The sequence below is a fragment of the Xiphophorus couchianus genome, chromosome 6 (assembly GCF_001444195.1).
Source record: "Xiphophorus couchianus chromosome 6, X_couchianus-1.0, whole genome shotgun sequence".
Classification (NCBI taxonomy): Eukaryota; Metazoa; Chordata; class Actinopteri; order Cyprinodontiformes; family Poeciliidae; genus Xiphophorus; species Xiphophorus couchianus.
In genome coordinates, this window is record NC_040233.1 from 3080839 (window position 1) to 3101104 (window position 20266).

Consider the following 20266-nt stretch of genomic DNA (forward strand, 5'->3'; position numbering starts at 1 on the left):
ACTGCCTTACTTTCTTTGGTCCAATACTGATAACTGGCACAATATTTACTGCTCATAAATTTTACATGCAACAGTCCACATACAGTATGCAAGTAGGTTGCTTAAATTTTTTATATTAGTTTTAGATTGCTGAAATGTCTCTCACCACGAGCAACAGTCATAGGTAACATGCAAAATACACATAAAGCAATCCAGACTTCTCAAAAAATGCTATGTAGTTGCATTTTATTCAAGCTGCAGTATATAACTTTAATAAAAAATATGTTTCCTCCATATTTGTTAAAGCTGTCATCATGTCGTGCCAGTTTGTTATGAGACAGATAATCTGTGAAAGCAATCAATCTCCTCCACCTCCTTCCTGAGCTGCTATTACTGGCTAAAATAATGCAAGGTTCTGACCAAAACAACCAATCAGAACCAGTAGGACTCTCTTAGTGCTGTCAATGAACCTCATTGATTCACTGCTAAATGTGCTAATGGGGGAAAAACAACTTATCATTACAGGAAAAATGTTTATCTGCTGTCCTTGGTAGATATGCTAACTAGAATGAGCATTCACAACAGGCTGCGCTAGCTGCAGCATAAGGATGAGCAGCCACATGAGATTGTGATTAACAGCACTAAAACCCGCCTCCTGTCACTGATTGGTTGTTTCTAGATATCACTGGGAGAAGGCAGAGGAAATAGATTTTTCACAGATTATCTCTCATACCATACTGTCACAACATAATGACAGTTTTAACAAATATGTAAAAAAAAAAATTTTTTATAAAAGTTACATACTGCAGTTTTAATTTCACTTAGGAGAGGACAGGTCAGGAGGGACGTGGGCTAGAGCTGCTGCTGACCGACTCATCTGTTGTTAAGTGTGGTAAAAGGTAGGGACAAGTTTGATATATGAATATGTTGGTAATATTCATAATGGTAATGAATATGTCCTTAATTCATTAAATGCTAGTGAAACGGAGGCAAACAGTAGTCTGTAGCTAAGCTAACTATGCTGATTGGTTGATAATCTCACACAGTCTACCCACCTCTCTGAGAAAAACTGGGTTACAAATTAACACTTTTACCCTTTTCTCTCTCTGTCTCTCTATATTTTGAAAACCTAACTTTATTATTTTTCTAGGCAGCATAGTAACTGTCACAGTCATTCTTGTCTTCTACTGTCTGCTGCTGAACACCGTCGCCGTCAAGCTCCAAGCAGGAACGAATCCAAAAGCAAATGGGTGCTTTTTGGTCTGGGTGGGATAACATTTAATTTTTACTGCTAAAAACTATTTTAGAAAACACAATCTAATTAATTTTGTAATTGACAGGGATCCTATCTCGCCTGCAAGGTGCAAGGAGCAAGGTGGGGCCGTGCGCCCCTGCAGCGCGCTGCGCTTGTTACAATCTGATGAACTTCTGCATCCTACTTACTTTCTTTATTTCCTCAACAGGTCAAACCATCTCCTCCTCCATTTACATTATAATAAGTAGATTAACACAACAATGCTGTGCATTCTCGTTTGGCTTTCTCTGTATTGTATGCACTGCAGGTATTTTTAACGTCCGAACCAGACCAGACCATCCATCCATCCATCCATCTACCCATCCATTTTCTTACACCCTTGTCCCTAGTGGGGTCGGGAGGTGCTGGTGCCTATCTCCAGCTAACGTTCCGGGCGAGAGGTCATATAGTGGACAGGTTGCCAGTCTGTCGCAGGGAAACACAGAGATAGACAACCATGCACACACACACTCACTCACACCTAGACTGTTTGTGCCGCTGTCATCAGGCAAGCGGTACAGGAATATATGGACTACAACAAATAGACTGAGAAACAGTTTCTTCCCCACAGCCGTCAGAGCCATTACTCCTAATACTCCCCTATTAAGCAAATAATTCTGGCCCGACCCGGCCCGAATTTCAGGTCGTGCTCAAGACATAAATCTAAACTAACACATCTCCCCTAATCTACTTCCTAAACCAGGGGCATGTGACGGCAACAGGCCATCCGTTTGCTTCCTTAACCCATCAGAACAACAGCTGCCAACAACTACTCCACAAGACAACGGCGGTAACAAAGGCGATCCTGAATGCTCTCAGCTGTTGTGCTTCAACTCTCTAAATTCCATTGTTGCTGACAAACGAACAGGAGCAGGCTTTCAACAGGCTCGGGGAGGAACAATCGGCAGCTCATTGTAGCTATCGCTGGAATGTGGGAATGCAACAATGTCAGCCTCTGGGGAATGACTCACCTCCGAACACTGGATGTGCACTCTATTAGCATCTGTAAGTTTATATAGGGCTTCTGACAGAACACTCCCAAAATTGTTTGCATTGTCAATATTTGTAGTTACAGTTAAAACAACTATGCAGCAAACACACAGCTAAATGGGCTGACATGACAGAGGGAATGTCTCTTTCACCAGTAAAGCTTAGTTAAACATTTTGAATAGCTGTAAGAGATATTGATTGGTGATCGACTGCTACTTTCGGCTGATCTTTTTCTGATCAGCGAACGCACATGCCTTAAATATCTAGGGTTGCTGTAACAACTAGGGCTGCAGTGATTCCTCAAATGATTCGAGTACCTCGATTATAAAAATTTGTCGAGGCAAATTATCTGCCTCAAAACTTCGCTAAATTATGTTTTATTACTTAGCGCACTGAGTTCGGGCCGGGTGATTATTTGTGTTGCGCAGCGCTCTCATTTCCGCCTAGGATTTGTTGACGAATGCTAAGTGTTAGCAACATAAAGTCCAATTTTCAAGTTCGGTACAGGGAATACTGTAGTATTTTACTCAGTTATGATGTTGCATCTTCTTATATTATAGTTCTTAAAGAGAAATAGGTCAGTCAAAGTTTTGGAAAAACCAGGGACGAGAACTGGTCACAAATATTTCATTGGTACAACTTGGATAATGAAGAAGTAGCTCATGAAGTCGATGCAGCCAGCCAGCTCTAAATACCTGCTAGTTCTTCTGGATCTTTGACCACTATGTGGGCGTTTAGTTCTTGCAGCTCCTGGTGGAGCTCCTCCACCTTCTTGTTAGATTTTTTAAGCATATTGTCCACATACGCCAGGCTCTTCTTGTCTGTGGTGACCTGACGGAAGAATGAGAAAGTAAAGGAGCACTATTACATCTGTTGGGTGGTAAATTTGACAGAGTAATAGAAAGAGCTACAAATTGGAAATGATTAAAGTTTGGTACTACTTTGCAATCAAGTAAAATTACTTTTTTTGCAAGTAATATTTTTGGGGTTACCTTGCGCAGGTTCTCTGCACCTTCTTTGATCTTCAACTCCTTGCGGATCTCACGACGGATCTGATCCTTGATCTCGTCCAGCTTCTGCTGGACCATGGTGTCAGATAGGTCCAGGTTTTGTCCAAGACCCAGTCGCTCTGCCACCAGCTGGGCCCTGGCATCCCCCTGGGGAAGAAAAGGTGAGAAACAAAACGAAGTTGAGACGAGGAAACCTGGTATGTAACGCAGAGGGACGACAGAGAGGAAGGAGGCAGAAGAGAGGGACTTCTCACCCTACAAGGGGTAAGATAATGCTTCTGCATGTTGGTATTCCTGCTAAAGCCTTTCCCCCCCCCGAGTTTTCTTTTACGACAATCTTACAACGTCCTGCAGTGTGTGGGTGTGTTGAATATGCCCGATATAAAATCGGGCATATTCAACATTGTCTTGGCCTGATTATCGCAGCCTGTGGGGTTTTCCCTGACGGGGAGCGAGAACGCAGCCTGTTGAATGTGACAGGTAACCAATCAGAAAGCGCGGTGACGTAAGAACGGAGGGGAATCCCAAACAGTTGACATGGCAACTGAGGGTCCGGTAGACATTGGAGGTGACATGTGGAAATGTTTATTACTATATGTAAAGGTCATTTTTATATATGTTTATTAAATAAACATATATGGTTATTTTTGTTCAGTTAAAAATGTTAACTACAAAAAAACATAACTCGCCTCCAAATCAAAGTAAAGCAAATAGAGCGGCTGCTCTCGCAGTCTTTTATCAAACGCCTTTTCTTTTTGTTACGTCTTTTATCGCTTAAAATGAGTCCACAAACTATCACTGCTGCTTCTACATCGTCATCCGTGTTTGATTATTCTAAATTCACGTATGGTATGTTGGGGGTTATACTAGATTTTCTTCTGGAATCGGGATGTTCGCAAGTGTAATGTGTGTGGTGTGTTGCTGGACACACGAACCGATCGAACCTGTTGTACTTTTATCGGCTCTGTGGTCACAGAAGTTTGGAAAATCGTCCGACAATCCTTAAATCGTGCCGTGTGAACCAGACCTAAAACATATAAGCTCCACTCCCCTCATCTCGACCACTGCCCTAACGCTCTCTGACTCTGGTCGCTATGGTAGCGTCTACATATCCATTCAAAATAAGATACAGATGACAGCATGTATGCACCACAAAAATTAACATTTTATTTTCGTGAAAATGTTAACTTACGATAACGACTAATGGGAGCCCTGAGCTTGTTTCTCTGCAACGAGACGGTCCCATCTGGGAGTGATGAGAGACAATGACACCCGAAGTGTTGCTTATGCACAGGGTGCTTAGTCTCTATGTGGCGAAACAGTTTGAAGGCTTCATTGCCTCAGTAACAAGCCGGTCACCATATCATGCAGAGCCGGCTTGGAATGTGGGAATCACCTGCCGGGATAAATCCATTCTCCTGTCTCTTTCTCTGGGACTTTTCCCTTCCCAAAGAAACTTTCCAAAGACGTTTGATCTGTTTCTTACTCATTTCGCTGCTTGTGGGCTCAATGTTGGCGTGCAAGACGTAACCGAGAGAATCCGGTTAAAGAATTTTCAAAATAAAAGATCCTCCAGACTCAAATAATACATAAAACGGAAATATTTAGTTATTTCTTGTGCGGCCCGGTACCAATTTGTCCACAGACCGGCACCGGGGGGCTGGGGATCACTGATTTAAATGTTTGTTCATTAAAAGGAAGGAAATTGAGTTTATTGCAATTGCAATAAACTCAATTTCCTAATAATTAACAGTTAATTATTAGAAAAATATCAAATAATAATTCATTTTTAAGTAATAACATATATTTTACAATTGTAACTGTTGCAGTGTATGTTGCTGTTATTGTGTGTTGTTGCGCAACACCCCCCCCCCCTCCTTTCTGTCTCTACTCTCTCACTCTCGTACTTCCTCTTCTGAGAGGGGAGATGTGCTACCAGCTCTCCTTCTAACGGGTTAATTGAGTTTCCTAAATCTGCTGGGATTTACCCTGTCCAGAACTGAAGTAAACTCTGTTTAAGCTGGTTTCGAGAAACGATTCGCCTGGTTATCTGACGGCCTACATCCAGGTGTCCCACCCTTCTTCCCCCTGTGAATTAGCCAGACTGAGCAGCCTACAGCCAACTAGTTTCACAGAGCACACCTGTTAACGGTCGCTTGTTCTCTATTTTACAACGTGCATTTGTTATTGAACCAGGTAGGTTTTAGTGACTCGGGCGAGTCCCAAGGATGATGTTTTACATATGGGCTACCAGCAACCTAAAAACATTTTCCACTTTTTCCTCTCCAGAATCAAACATCATAGCTATTTTACAACCATCAAAGAACTTTAAGGTGACTCATTAACTGAATGTCCACAACATCTTTTAGATTTTCTTTATGCTAAATATTTTATTAGTAAGGCAGTTTTGCAAGGGTCAGTACAGCTTAATTCAGTAGCAGAAATAATCAAATAAGTAAAATCAATCGTCTAGTCTATCTTTCCCTACTGCTGACACTGAGAACTAAAAAAGGAACCTTAGAGAGAGACGGACGGAGTTTGGCGTTTCGAACCCCAGACCTGGCACGACGACGAAGAAGGTGCTGCAGCAGGAGGAGGAAGTTGATCGACGAAGGCAGGGATCTCTGTAGGTCCGATGAACTTCTTCTCCGCATGGATGGTGAGGTCACACAGGACTTGGTGCTGGCAGGAAAAAAGGCACCAGTTCTTCTTCCTTGTCTTTGTCTTCATCTTTGTCTTTGGGGTCAGAACCCAGCCGATGAGAGAAGTGCGATTCGAAGCCACAGATTGTGGGCCTGACGGGTTGGTCCCCATGCATGCACAGGACAGTCTCCGGCTCTGTGGCCCCGGCTCTTCTTCAGCTGCAGAGTTCTTTGTCCATCTCGATCTTGGCTCGAAGCTGCCCGGAGGATCCAACGAACGGTTCCTCTTTTGCACCCACCTTTTATAGGGTTTATCCACCTTTTGGTGCGTTTTCATTGGCTAGCACTGTTGCTGTGCTTGTTTAATTGGCTGACTGCTTAGACAGATGATCTCATATCCATCACTGTCTTACAGACATTATGTCCTGATGTCTGTGCTAATGTCTCAGGGTTGCTCAACCTCCTATGTCCCTTGCCTGCACAACCTTTCACCTACTCTCTACCTCCAACATATCAGTGATGTTTAATTGCAGTTACACCTTTTTACACCATTTCAAGTTTAATGTCAAAATCACATTTATATCACATTTATTTTCTTTAGCTTCTCTGATTTAGCATTCATTTATGATTTTATAACCATAACTTATTAATTATCCTTATTATAATCTTAATGTGAGTTATTACAGATGTTTTTCTGAAAAGAAACCAAGAATAATCCATGATTCTAATTATTTGATACCAAAGTTACAGTTACTTGTTTTTCTTGTAGGTGTTCTCACAAATATAAGTGTAAGTATTATTACAAGTAAACCAATATTAATATAAGTATTTTACTTTGAATCTTATCCAATTACTAATAATGTTTAGATTTCATTCTTTAAAACTTTACCTTTAAACTAAGGAATAGTCTCAGCTATTTTTATAAATCTGCAGGCTGGAAACTTCCTCTTTTTCCAGGAAACCTGCTTTTCTTGTTTAATGACTCTCTCTGACTGACTATGATTTCTTATGATTAGATAGAAAAAAGTAGAATTAAAGCAAAGTTTGCATGAGACAAAAACAACACACACAACTAGATTTATTTTATTGACACTTAAGTCTACTGTTGGGCCTTGATATCACTTGAGTGATTCATTTTAAAGATAACTTTATTTATTATTACTGTTAAACTTAAATCTCCAGCATGGGGAAGTGGGATGAGCTCGGATTTTCTTGACATGTGCAAATATTAAATTACTTTTTAATGTAATCTGGTTATTAGTCATAGCAACTTCACAAGTTAATTCTTGTCTTCTCATTTTGGTTAAAAAGATCAAAGGGAAAGTGTAAAAAAAACCAAAAAAAACCCAGCTCCTTGTTTGCATAGTACTGAGTCATTCTAAACTGCCAACATTTTTTTCAGCATATCATATTTGCACAACTCAGCTGCCCTAGTTTTGCGTTGTGAAGATCTGTCAGTTCCCACTGGGCTGGAGGGCAAGTGGCTGCAGAAAAGCCTGATGCCTGTGGCAGTGAAAAGGTCTTCTGACCAAACATGAGGCTCAGCCGCTCAGCCTGAGTGCTCTGGCCTCACTCCAGCATAGTGGAGTTTTGAACTTGAGCTGCCTCCATACACCCGCTTTTCACTGCTGCTGTCAGTCACCAGTGACCTGCATCTTTAAAACCATCACCTTAACTTAAGGAGGATTAGCAGTCACTTCCTGAACGCCGCGGCTTTAGAGGTCACCATGAATGCACAGCGATTTTGAATTAAAATAAACAACACGGTTCTTTAAACATAGTCAATATAGTAGTCAATATTTTATTTAAGTGGGTGATAAAAAAGGATCCATAACATTATTTTCAACACTACAAGGTCTAACTAACTGAATTGAGCCAATATGATACAAAAGCCTTTAAAACATTCATCATAGAAATGAATTAACCAAATGCGGAAAGCCAGTTTTTATCCTCTACTAATCTGGAACAAACTTCCAGAAAACTGCAAAGTTGCTGAAACACTGAGCTTCTTCAAATCAAGGCTAAAAATCCTGTTCAGAACTGCTTCTGATTCATAAGAACCGGAACATTAATATTTGAGGTACATTTGATTCTCAATTTGCTTGATAATTTTGATGACAGCATGTATTTTGTAGACCTGTCACAATTATCAACAAATCAATTAATCGCATGATTAATTAAAACAAGCTCAATAATTTCCATTTGCTTGATTTATTGTTTCCTCTTTTCTCTCTCTTTCTACCAAGAACTGTCAAGTCTTCAGTCTCAACTAGCCCCTTTTCTTGAAGGACAATTTTGTTTACAGAAACTTCATAATTCACTTTATTTGTTGTTTCTGTTGTTTTGTTTAGTTTATTTTGGATATTTAACATGTCTTCCAGTTCCAGTGATAAATGTTCATTAGAATTTAAAGTCTATTAATCTTTGAGGATGGGTTTTTGCATTATTATAATAATATATTATAAATATTATATTAAATATTATATTATTTGAAAATGGTCTCAAAACAATATTATCATTTATCACAATAATTTCTTGAGGAATTTATTGTCCAGCAAAATTTGCTATCGTGACAGGCCTAATATTATATTTTTATGATGTAAAGCACTTTGAAATGCCTTGTTGCTGAAATGTGCGATCCAAATTAACTTGACTTTAACATTTATTCAACCTGCTTCAGGCAAATCTCTCTTTGAAAAACAAGTTCCTTGGGATTACTAGCTGTTTCTTACCACAACTTCATCAGCTTCAGCCAAATCCATCTCCAGATCAGTTGAACAAACAAGTCCACGCATCTTCTGCCGACCAGCTAGACCGTCATCGCGTTCAGTTCTATTACACAGACTGATTCAACGCTGCAAAAGACCAGGCTTTGCCGCGCTGGGCCGAGGCGGCAGCCAGACTCTCGGTCATTGACTCTGCCAGTGTCTGCTTTGCTCCAACTCTCTCACACAGACCATTGACATAAACAGGGAAGATAAACCGTCTGAGCAGAGACAGCCAAATCCTTCTTAGCTTCTCGCTCTGTGAGGTCACAGCAGCCCAGATTGGGACCTAATCTCACTCCACGGTGAGAACCGGGTTTAAAATTAACACCAGTTGAAGAATATCACTGGCTGTCTTCGGCACCCCTCCCCCCAACCAGAGAACACATGTGATGGAGGAGACACCCTGGGATCTCAGAGAGGTATTACCACAATGCAAAGCATAGAGCTCAAATGTGTTGTCTGTGGAAATGACATCATCATTTCTACAGAACTGATAACATCAGTTCTGTACTGTAGGCATTACAAGCTGCGTTTCCGTTGACCATAAAATTGCAAAAATTGGAATTGGGAAAAAAATTTGCCTAGAGGAAACACAAGAATTCCATAAAATTTGACAAAAAGTCTTGCCACTAAAATGAGGTGGTTTTTCGGCTGTTTGTGTATTTTGCAAAACTGCCATGGAAATACTTTTTCCGGATCTAACAAGATCCACAACCGGATGTTACCACTGGCAGAAACGACAAAGAAGACAACAAGAAGTAGTAGGAGGATGATGACACAGCATGTTTTTAAATGACTTATTGCGTGAACAAACTTATTCACATGTGATTTTAATTACGTCTCTTATTTAATGGAAACACCACAATAGTGAAATTGTGTTTTTTTTGACATTAGCAGAATAATGACAATGTTTTGTGTATGTTTGTAATGGAAGCGCAGCTACTGTGAAACCAAGGTTGTATTGGACTTAATTTATGCTAACATCACCAGACGTAACCACAATACACGACCATTTCCAGGGGCCTAATACCAAGAAGCAACTTCCACCTGTCCAGATTTTCTGTAACAGCTTTGGATTAACTAAACTAGCCATTAAAGTTGTACAATTAGCTAGTTATCAACTCGGTAAATCCAGCCACGGTTGTTCTCTCAGGCGAAGCTGCTATTAGGGGATCAAAGACGCTGACAAGGTGGGTGGAGAGCTCACCACCACAAAAAACTAAATCCACTGAGCAGGCACAATAATTCTCATATTTACACTGCAGCCACATCATTAAAGCATGAATCCATTAAAAAAAAAACATTTGTGTTTTTATCAATTTGTGTTGTTTTTTTGTGTCATTTTAAATATATTCACAGCTCCAAGCAATCCCAGTATCAACATAATCACACAGACATGATGTGCTCAGTATGCATTATAAATAATATCTTTTCAAAAGGAGGCATTACAGTTAAAAAAACAACAACTAATTAACAGAAACTAATGAAGTTGAGTTCCAGCAGTAGTTGAAAATGGAAAATTCCAACATCCTAGTCAGAATGAACTCAAAATGTCAGAAAGTGGGAGCAACTGCGACTACTGCCATATTGATACATATTGTTTCAATATGGCTGCTCCTCTCATCATCAGCGGCTGTGGCAGGTAACCAAAAGAGTGAGTGAGTTAGTTGATGTCACCAACCTAGCTTAGCTGGCCTTGCAAGGTTGGCCAGCTAAAGTCTTTCCTCTGCCTACATCTCCCAGAATGCCGTGAAGTTCTGGATCGGAGTTCAGTGGCTATTCTATACACTGAATTAGCAGATGTGTTATCTATATATACAGATTATATGTCTGCCACTATGTATATTGTTACTGACTTATTGTGCAGGCCTAATTTATCTGGGGGTTTTTGTGTGTGTGTGTGTATGTGTGCTAATTCTTTTCCTGTTCTTTCAATGTGATTGGTCCTTTAATTCCATCAAAACACACACCCAGAGCAAGAAAACTTGTGTCCCAGTATTGATTTCATGATGATTTAGAATTACTATGACAAATCTGCAGAGTTACGGTTTAGTCAGGGAAAGATCCTGGGTGTGTTGAACCTACGTAGTTTACTGGAGGCCTCTGCTCCTGTGATATTATCAAACAATAAACGGCTGAATGGCAATCATAATAAACACAGCTTGGTAGTTAAGCACACTTAATTCTTTTAAATACCTGGCTCAATAAAACTGTTGAGTACTTCAATGAGAACTTTCATAAATAAATATAAGGGACAAGTTAAATCAACGCTAGAATATAAAAACAGCTAAAATCTTCTATTACTGATCCTACAGTTGTATGTCATTTTAATAACACGCTACAGATTCGACACAGTATCCCTGGCCCTCAACTGTTGCTGCATATTACAGCTTTAACAGTCTTATGGATATTAAAGGAGCCCTGCCATCAGCTGGTGTTCAGTCCCAAGCTGAGTAACATGTTTGTTAAACTTCTACTTCCTTTATCTGTTTGTCTTTTCTCATGTTATTGTCCAAACTGTAGTCATCAGAATCAAACTACTAGTTAATTACTACACGTTACGGAGAATAATAGCTATAGTAATAAAAGATGAAAAGGTTAGGATAATTTAGGCACTGACGATAAATTGTGCCAGAAATGATTGCGATAAGCGATAATATTGCTGTTTTGAGACCATTTTCAAGTAATATATTGAAAATGGCATAATAAGTCAAAGAACAATGAACTTTAGTTTTGTACAGAACATTCCCAACCTGTAACTGGAAGGTATTGCAAATATCCAAAATAAAACACAATCACCAAAAACAATAAAAAAGGAAATAAAAACCACACACAACCAAAACCATACATAAAATGGATTATGAAGTCTCTGAAAACAAAAATGCTCTTCAAAAAATATGAATCATCAGAATGGAAATGATCTAGCTCATTCTAATTTATCATGCGATTATTTATTGCGACAGGCTCATTATTGTTGTTTTAGAATCCAATAACTCTGACTTTAGTTTATGTAGTTTGAAAGTTTGAAAGTCACTCACCCGTTAAAATTCCAGATTTCTTAGAATTTCATATTTAAAATCATGATAAATCCAAACCTTTTGGACCTTTATGGTGACTCCAGTTCTCTAAAGTACAAGAGAAATAATTGACAACTCTATTAGAAGGGGGGAAATTGAAAAAGATAAAAAGCTGCAATAACATGGATGGATAAGTGAACACCTTTAACTGTACTGGCGAATAAAGCAAGGCTTTTTCTGTCAACATGTAAAGCAGTGTTGTCCAAAGTGCGGCCCGGAGACGCTGAGTGACACAGATTTGTTCTGATGCAGATGGAGACTTTTTATTTCCCCAATTTAGACAAAAGAAGCAATTGATCAATTAATTGCAATAAACTCAATTTCTAATCTTATGACAAAATTTTTTTAAAGCCAATTTTGTTGAGGGATCTCATCATTTTTTTAATTCATGGTTTCAGTTGTAAGTGGTTATATTTATTGTTTTTGGTTCTGGTGTTTTTATTTGGGATATGCAAAATATCTTCCAGTTTCAGTGCTAAGTGTTCTTAACAAAATTAACATTTACTGGTCTTTGAACGGGAGAATTTGTGTTATTATGCCATTACCAATATATTAACTAAAAATGTCCTCAAAACAACAACATTATCGTTTAGCGCAGCAGTTACTGGGACAATTTATAGTCCAGCAGAATCTGTTATTGTGACTGGCTGGCCACAAATTAAAATCTTCTCACAAAAATGTTAGAAACACAACATAATTGTCCTCTTTTAATTACCGAGATTTTTACTTTCCCTTTAGTTCATGATACACAGAACCACAACCATCTACTGACTTTTACACAAAAGACGACTTTGGTGCACCGACAGTAGCTTTTAACTACCGTACATTATTAAAGCTATTATACATGAAAAGTGACCTAAATCATGTTTTCATTACTGAGAACGGATTGAATTTTTATTTTTTCAAAAACAAATTAGTAAAATGATTGCCTTTCTGTCAATAAGCAAAAAACACTCAAAACCCTCTTGAAGTTTTAGACCTACAATGATTTACACGTTCCTTTCCTACAAATAATAATGTAAAATAAAGACTATTTTCTTTGTTTAAAATATTCCATGCTTTCTTAATTGTTGAGCAGGGGGAGGAAAAATCGTCTTTAAATAAGTTTTTAAAAATGTTTTATTTTCTGGCCTGTGAATTCTCTTGGCCCATGTTACAAACAGTTTGGAAGGAAAGTGTAGAAGTAAACTAAACAAGTAGCCTTCTGCCTCCTGCAGCCATAAATCCAGGCTCTCTTCTCTAGGTGTTCACTTCTTGAGGAAAGTATAGTTTGCATATATTCTCCATGATGACTCACAGTTAAAATGGAGGTTGTGAGTGATTGGACGGGGGAGGAAGAGGTCTCTCGTTTGCTCGTTCCAGTGCAAAATTTGTTTGCACTCCTTGCTGTGTTTGCCCAGTGTGGTATAAGGACAACAGTGGACACCCAAACGATCCTATTTTACTGTGCAACAATGCAAGGAAATCCAAGAAAAGCCAATCAGATAAGCCTGACATTCATCAACTCCGGCAAACACAAGGCCTACATTTTAATTTGAAATTAACACACGCATCGTTGACGTGACTATTCTGGTCTCTAGTTCCACTGTCTTTACCACAGATGGCAGAGATGCTGGTCGTCATGTGCAGGTGTTGTCATTTCTTGCAAACTGAACACACCGACTCATGTGGAGGGAAAAAAATGTCATACCAGGAACATGAGACGTCATGGGTTCAAAGAGAAGTGAAGCAGGAACTGTAAGCAAATGCTTCCTCTCATAAGAAAACACAGCGCAAGACTGATGGACTCAACGACTGTGGCTCCACTATTTACTATGAGACAATCCATAATCATGCACTACTACCCGGGTTATATAATAATAACAAAAATGGCTTGATATGAGGAATATGATTTAAAAATAAAAGCTCAGATTTTTTCCATGCGATGTCCAATGAAATTTTTTTCTCACTTTCTTTTGTAAAAAAAAAAAAAATGACAGAAAATATTTTCAAAAAGTTGTTTTTACTTCAGTCATCTCTACTGAGTGATACGATGGAGAAAATGAGAATTTCTGTTTAATTACAAGAACAAACGTTTTATTGTAATATGATATGACCAGCTCAGTATGTGAGCTGCTTTCTTTTCACGATAGTTTCAATGTTCTGCTACTGATGATAATTTGATGCTGATGTGTTAAAACAAATGTGTTTAATGCTGACATTGTGTGGTATGAGTTTATACTTTGTAAAACACATACAAAGTATAAAATGAGGAATGTTGAGCATCTTGAGTGTAAAACACATACAAGGTATGTGTTTTACACTCAAGATTTTAGTTTTTCAGTATTTTCATGTCTGCATTCTCATAAAATTACTTCTCTCCTAATATTACAAATTTATTCTGGTAATATTATGACTTTATTCTTGTATTATTAATCACAAAAAAATCTTAACCTGGTCTGAATACTTTGTCAGAGTTGAACTGAAAGTATAGCAGCTGTGAAACACTTGTAAACAAGAGGCCGTGCTGACATCACTCAGAACTATGGAAACAAAGGAGTGCATTGGTGAAAAAATCCACATTTCCAAAAATGCAATCTTCCAAAAACAAACATTTTATTAGATCAATAAAATCAATTTATTGCCCAGCCCTACTTGTGGCAGTATGTAACGTTTATTAAAATATTTTTAAAAACTGAAACTGTCACTATGATCTGATAGTACGTCATGAGACAGATAATCTGTGAGAAAAAAACTAGCTCCTCTGCTCCCAGTGCTAACTAGAAACAACCAATCAGAAAAGGAGGCGGATCTGTCAATCATCCTCCGTGTAGCGCTACTCATCCCTCTCTCTACTATTCTGCCCGCATCCCAAATTCTCTCTGCTACGCTGGATCTAGCATTGCATGTTGTGAAATGCTAGGCTAGTTAACATGGCCACCAATTTTCATGTAACGCTAAGTTGTTTCTCTGCCATTAGAAGATTTAGCAGAGAGTACATGAGGATGACTGACAGAGCTAAGACCCTCCTCCTGGCTCTGATTGGTTGTTTTTGACTATGAGCAGGTCATTTCTTCAGATGGCAACAGTAGCTCATAGAGGAGGTGGAGATCAATCTTTTTACAGATTATCTGTCTCATAACATACTGTCACAACATGGTAACAAGCTTTAACAAATATGTAAAAAAAACAACTTTTTAATTTTTTTTAATAAAAGTTACATACTGCAGCAGACTAGTGTAAAGTATTAAGTGGATGGCTAGTAAGTACATGAGTTGTATAAATAAATTGCTAGCAAACGTCATACCTAGTAAAAATAGCCTTCATGGGTTCATTTGGTGGCTTAGTGACCTGGATTGGACAGTAAATTCACACACCAGGTCTGAACCTCCAATTCATGCAGATTAACAATGTGAGCTCTGGTCAGACAATAAGACAATGGAAAAGTTCAGGCCACTCTCCAAGCCCAGGCTTACAGAGCCAGGCTTTCCCGTTAGAAGCCACAACATCTGAGTATTACACCGAATCCATCGTTCGCCACAGCCTGCTGCACAGCAATGGCCAAGGCCTTGTGTGTTACTTTGGTCAAAAATAGAAACACGTTGTAATAAACATAGATTCTACAAGCAAGACTCCCGAGCATATCTTGGGACAGATTGCACTGTATGTAATATTACACTCTTTGAGCTTCTGTTAAAGGTCATGCCTCACGTGCTACGGCAGGCCGTGTTTGAACATGGAGCAACAAAGTCACAGAGTGACCAATGAACGGCTCTGACGGACCAACCTGCCGAGAGTCATGACCTGCGTCACCCTCACAAGGGTCTGGAGGGACTTGTGTAGGTTCACTTTGGCTACTATTAGCATAGGAAGGCAATAGAGCAGATACAATCAGCTTTACAGCATATCCTTTTGTCAAGACTTGAGTTTGTGTTACGACTACATGTTGCCGGTTGCTGATATCCTGAAGATATAACGTTATTTTACCGAGATGCCAGAGAAAAGTGTAGAGTAACTCTAATTAATATCTGTCTCTGTCCTGATATAGAAAAAAAAATCTATGTCGAGTATGAGTGATAATGTTCCCCATCTGTAAGGGCAGATCTATTCAGTCTAATTCTATCCTTTGTACTCTGAGCACCTTCATGCTTTATTTATTTTACGTTATATACGTTATGTATAATCGTGCTTTCTGAACCAAGCAGCATACAACCGAGTTACCAGGTGATTTGTTACCACCATCATGTCTTACAAGTGTGTGAATTAAAGCAACAGCAACCGTACCAGAAAACACAGCGCACCTGTGCTGGGAAATCAGTCAACACAGTGGGACTGAAAAAGCCATTTTATGACTACTTGTTCACATGACAACAGAGCATCAGCTCCTCTTGTCTCAGTGAAAGGCTTCAGTTTATGTGAAATGTTAAAAACAGGAAGGCTACCATCAGAAACGATGCAGCTGCCACGTTGGAGTCGAAGGCTGGATTTGAAATTTGTGAATAGAGGGAAAAAAAAAACGTGTTTAACTGGCTGAAGCTGGTTGTTGATGCTTAAATCTCAGAGCTCATGTTTTCAGGTGCGTAGCCATCTCACCCCTCAATATCATGGTACACTGAGTGAATATGACTTCCAGACCGATATCTTCACAGGTGAAATAAATGTTCTCTTGTAGAGAAAATACCGACAAGAAAACCTTTGAGCATCAATTTCATTTTTTATGAAAAATATCAACCCAGCAGTCGCTTCATCTTTTGATAATTGGGGGCGGGGAGGTGACCTGAAAAAAAGAGTTTCTGATTACATAAAGTAGAATATTCATGTGCAATTTATCAAGTTCACCACTAACAACAGAGGTAAAAATGTGATTTCAGTTTTTATTGAATACTTTTAAGAGCTCAGCTATTACGTTTTTGACTAATTTTACAGAATAATTTTTTTTGTTGCCGGTAGGGATACACCAGTCCACTTTTTTCACTTTTGATACCGACACAGATATCTAAAGATTAGTATCAGCTGATACGATACAGAAAAACAGAGCTGAATTGACTTAAAATGTTTCTTTAAAAAAAAAGAAAGCACAGACATAAATGTAATGAATTACAAATGTATTTGATAAATCTGCACCAGTACAGCACATTTAATACACCACTTAACTTACAGGGATCACTTCAGTTTCTGTATCTTGAGTCTTCATCTATTGGAAGCCAGTAAAAAACAATCCACTGAAGGCAGAAATAATCAAGGTTCCCTTTGAGAGCTTATAAAACACAAACCAGCTGAGGCCAACGGTTAAAGTTCATCTAAAAAAGCGTGCAGCCACTAACAGTACAACAAGTAGGCAGGTCTGTAGTAGGAGTGGGCATTTACAGTATAGTATATCATTTCTTGTGAAACAATAACCATGATAAGAATTTTTAACCCAAATGATTAGGAACCAAAACAATCGGCTTTACTCCGGCTATCAAACCGGATTTAGCAAACATGATTAATCCTCCAGCAACACTGCGGAACCTTGATGACTAACCCAAAAAATAATATTTATGATTATTGGTCATTGGAAAGATTAAACATTTGATTATTCTCCAATCAGGGAAAGCACCAGGCCACAAAACTCCTTAGAGTGGAAGTTGTTACCGAATGAAAAAGATCCAGTTTGCCATTTTCAGTGGCAATGAGATGTTAGAGGAAGCAGAGAAGGTGTGAGAGGTTTTAGAATGAAAACTGTGTTTTCTATAGAGAGTAGAGTTGGGTAGTAACTAGTTACACGAACTAGTTACATTTACAAGTACCGCATTTTTTGGGGGGAAAGTACTTTTAGGAGTATTTTTACTATGCTGTACTTTTACTTCAGTAGTTTTATTATGAGATATTGCTACTCTTAATCGAGTAAAATTTCTGGATTCTCTACCCAGTGAATGAGGAACAACCATGTTTTAACACACACAACTTCCTGATTGGAAGGTGTTTTTCACTGGAAGAAACTGATTTAGAAAAACCTTTCCTTTGCCTGATGTCATTTTTTGTTACTTATCTGAATTATTGAAATTTTCATCCTTAAAATACCAAAACTTCCACATAACTTTCTATTTTGGTCCGTCTGATAATGCCATTTTTAAATTTTAAAAGATTGATAATTTGATCAGTTACTCAGTAATGGAGTTGACTTTTTACTAAATAGTTTTTTTACTCTTGAGTAATTTCTTGGATGGCTATTTTTTAGTTTTACTTTAGTAAAAACATACTGAAGTAGTACTACTTCTACTTGAGTACAACTTTTGGGTACACTGCTATAGAGGCATGTTGGTTTTTTTTATTCTGGATACAACAAAAAGGAATAATTCTTTAGAAAATTAGGGGAAGCTCAAAGTACTACATGAAAGTTGCTCTGTTTTATCCATTTGAACAGTAGAGTTCTACTGATCATGGAACATACTAGATTAGAAAATGTTGGCAGTCTTTTAGAAATCTTACTATTACGGTAAACGTTCACCACTTCCATTGGAAAACCATAGAGAAACTGAGTACAATACAAGACGTTAAAGACTGTTTGAAATGCAAGATCTGAAATCATCTATGTTTTAAAATATTACTGAAATCCTGTTTAACCGCAATGCTGTGTGACTGATTTCTCTCTCACACACTCTGTGAGGTTGCCTCGGATCGAAATGTGAATTATTAATGATAACGACTGACAATGACAGAAAGTCTCCTGTGGAGTTACAATAAACGAATGAATATTTTAACATTTTAACACACAACAGTAAATATCCATCAACTTTCTATTCTATACAGGAGGAAAAAAGTATTTCTGTGCCGTTTATATTTAGTTTTTTTTCTTTTAAAAAGAAAACTGAAATCAGCTGTTACTGATATCGGTAGGTTGGAATTTTCAATACTGGTTATCGATCGGCCACAAGTGATCAAATGAGTGTGTCTCTATTAGTTTATGACTAAAAGTGCCTACATATGAAAAATCATTGAGTCTGACATCACACAGCTGCTGTGTGCAGATTAATGATATATATATAAAAAATCACATTTCATTATGTAGCTTCAGCTGGTGTCATGAAGAAGCCTGTTTGAAATGGGAATGTTTTTCAAGAGCATATTTTGCGTTTTGGTCTAAGGTTGCTGTGCTAGGAAGCCACATCCACACAGTTGGCTAAAAAAAGGACTAGTAATAGGTAATAAACTCTTTTTCATAGTCACTTTGATTGTTATCGCCATAGCACCACAAAATATCAAGATATTATATATATTATTATATTATATATATCTTATATTATTATATAAGATCATAATAATAACCCTGGAAGCTCGGGTTTTAAAATGGTGTCTAGATATTTTGAATGTTTTAAACCTTCTTGCCACACAGGTTTACCTAAAACGTGTTTATTTAAGACCACCGAACTGTAATACCAAACTTGGGACGTCTGCTTCTGGGGCTGACGTCACTCAAATGAAACCACATTAACCGCCGTCCTGAGTATTGATACTCAACAAGGAGACACACCGTTTAAAACCGGGAGGCTTTTTTTTTTTTGCTGTTAAACTAGACTTTTCCCTACGGCAGTGATATAGCTGGCTACAAGTTTAACCAGTTTAAAAAGTTTCTGACCAGTTCTTCACTAAACGTAACCGCTGCCTAAATTACATTACGTTTACTCCTTCCATATAGCTGATTTCTTGCAAACAATGCGAGACGGGAACTCCTCACTGGAGTTTACAGAAGAGTCGTTAACTTTAAGGTTATATCAGAACTGAACGTAAACTATCATTTATGTGGAGATAAAGCAGCGCTACGTTTAATGTGTTTTCACGTGAGCTGCATAAATTTAACACGAAAACATTCGCAAAACAAAAGAGCCTGCTTAAATGTTGAATATTACATGATAACTTAAGTTTGGATAATTGTTTCCCAGGCCTCGATCCATGGAAAGCTCCAAGACAGTCCTCTGGGATCAGTCGGCGGCCTTATAGTTCAACAGAACTCTACGGAACCACCGAGGACCTGCTTTTATGAAATAAAACTCTTGGCTAACTTACTAATGCACCTCTCGGCGGGGTTTGCGCACTTTTCGCAATAGTTGTCAACTTTTCCTACCTGCACGGAATCAGCAGCCATCTTGGATTCGCCTTTGAATCAAATCCTACGGGGAGAGCAGAGAGGGGCGGCGGGACTCCAAAAACAGGACTTGTTTTAAGTTTCCCTCTCTGGCGACAGAAAGACGGGATTATTTTGGCCAAACCATCGCTCTTCTGGGTAACACGGGGCTTCCCATGCCGTCTTCGCACTTCTTTGACGCGGCCTCACCGTCCCGATAGAGTCCCGGAGGGTGGACTGGCGCTCATATGTTAAAAAAAAAAAAAAAAAAAAAAAAAAAGCTACGGCAGAAATCTGTCCCACTGTAGCTGGAGAAGGAGAGGCGGTGGTTAGAATGGAAGCGTCCGCCCAGAGGAGCCGTAGTGTTGCGGCAGAGGCTCCCACTGCTGGACTGCTCTGCCCGGACAGGGACTCACGTGATCC

General features: G+C 38.6%; 1 protein-coding gene across 1 annotated transcript in view; it reads right to left on the reverse strand.

The window, feature by feature from the left end:
- The window catches only part of pkn2a (protein kinase N2a), a 42979-nt gene extending 22713 nt beyond the window's left edge, over positions 1 to 20266 (reverse strand). The window contains exons 1-3 of the mRNA XM_028021525.1: positions 19844 to 20266; positions 3256 to 3420; positions 2959 to 3094 (exon numbers count right to left, since the gene is read on the reverse strand). Coding sequence (XP_027877326.1) covers positions 2959 to 3094; positions 3256 to 3420; positions 19844 to 19864 — 322 coding nt within the window. The 5' untranslated portion in view covers positions 19865 to 20266. The remainder of the gene's footprint in view (positions 1 to 2958; positions 3095 to 3255; positions 3421 to 19843) is intronic.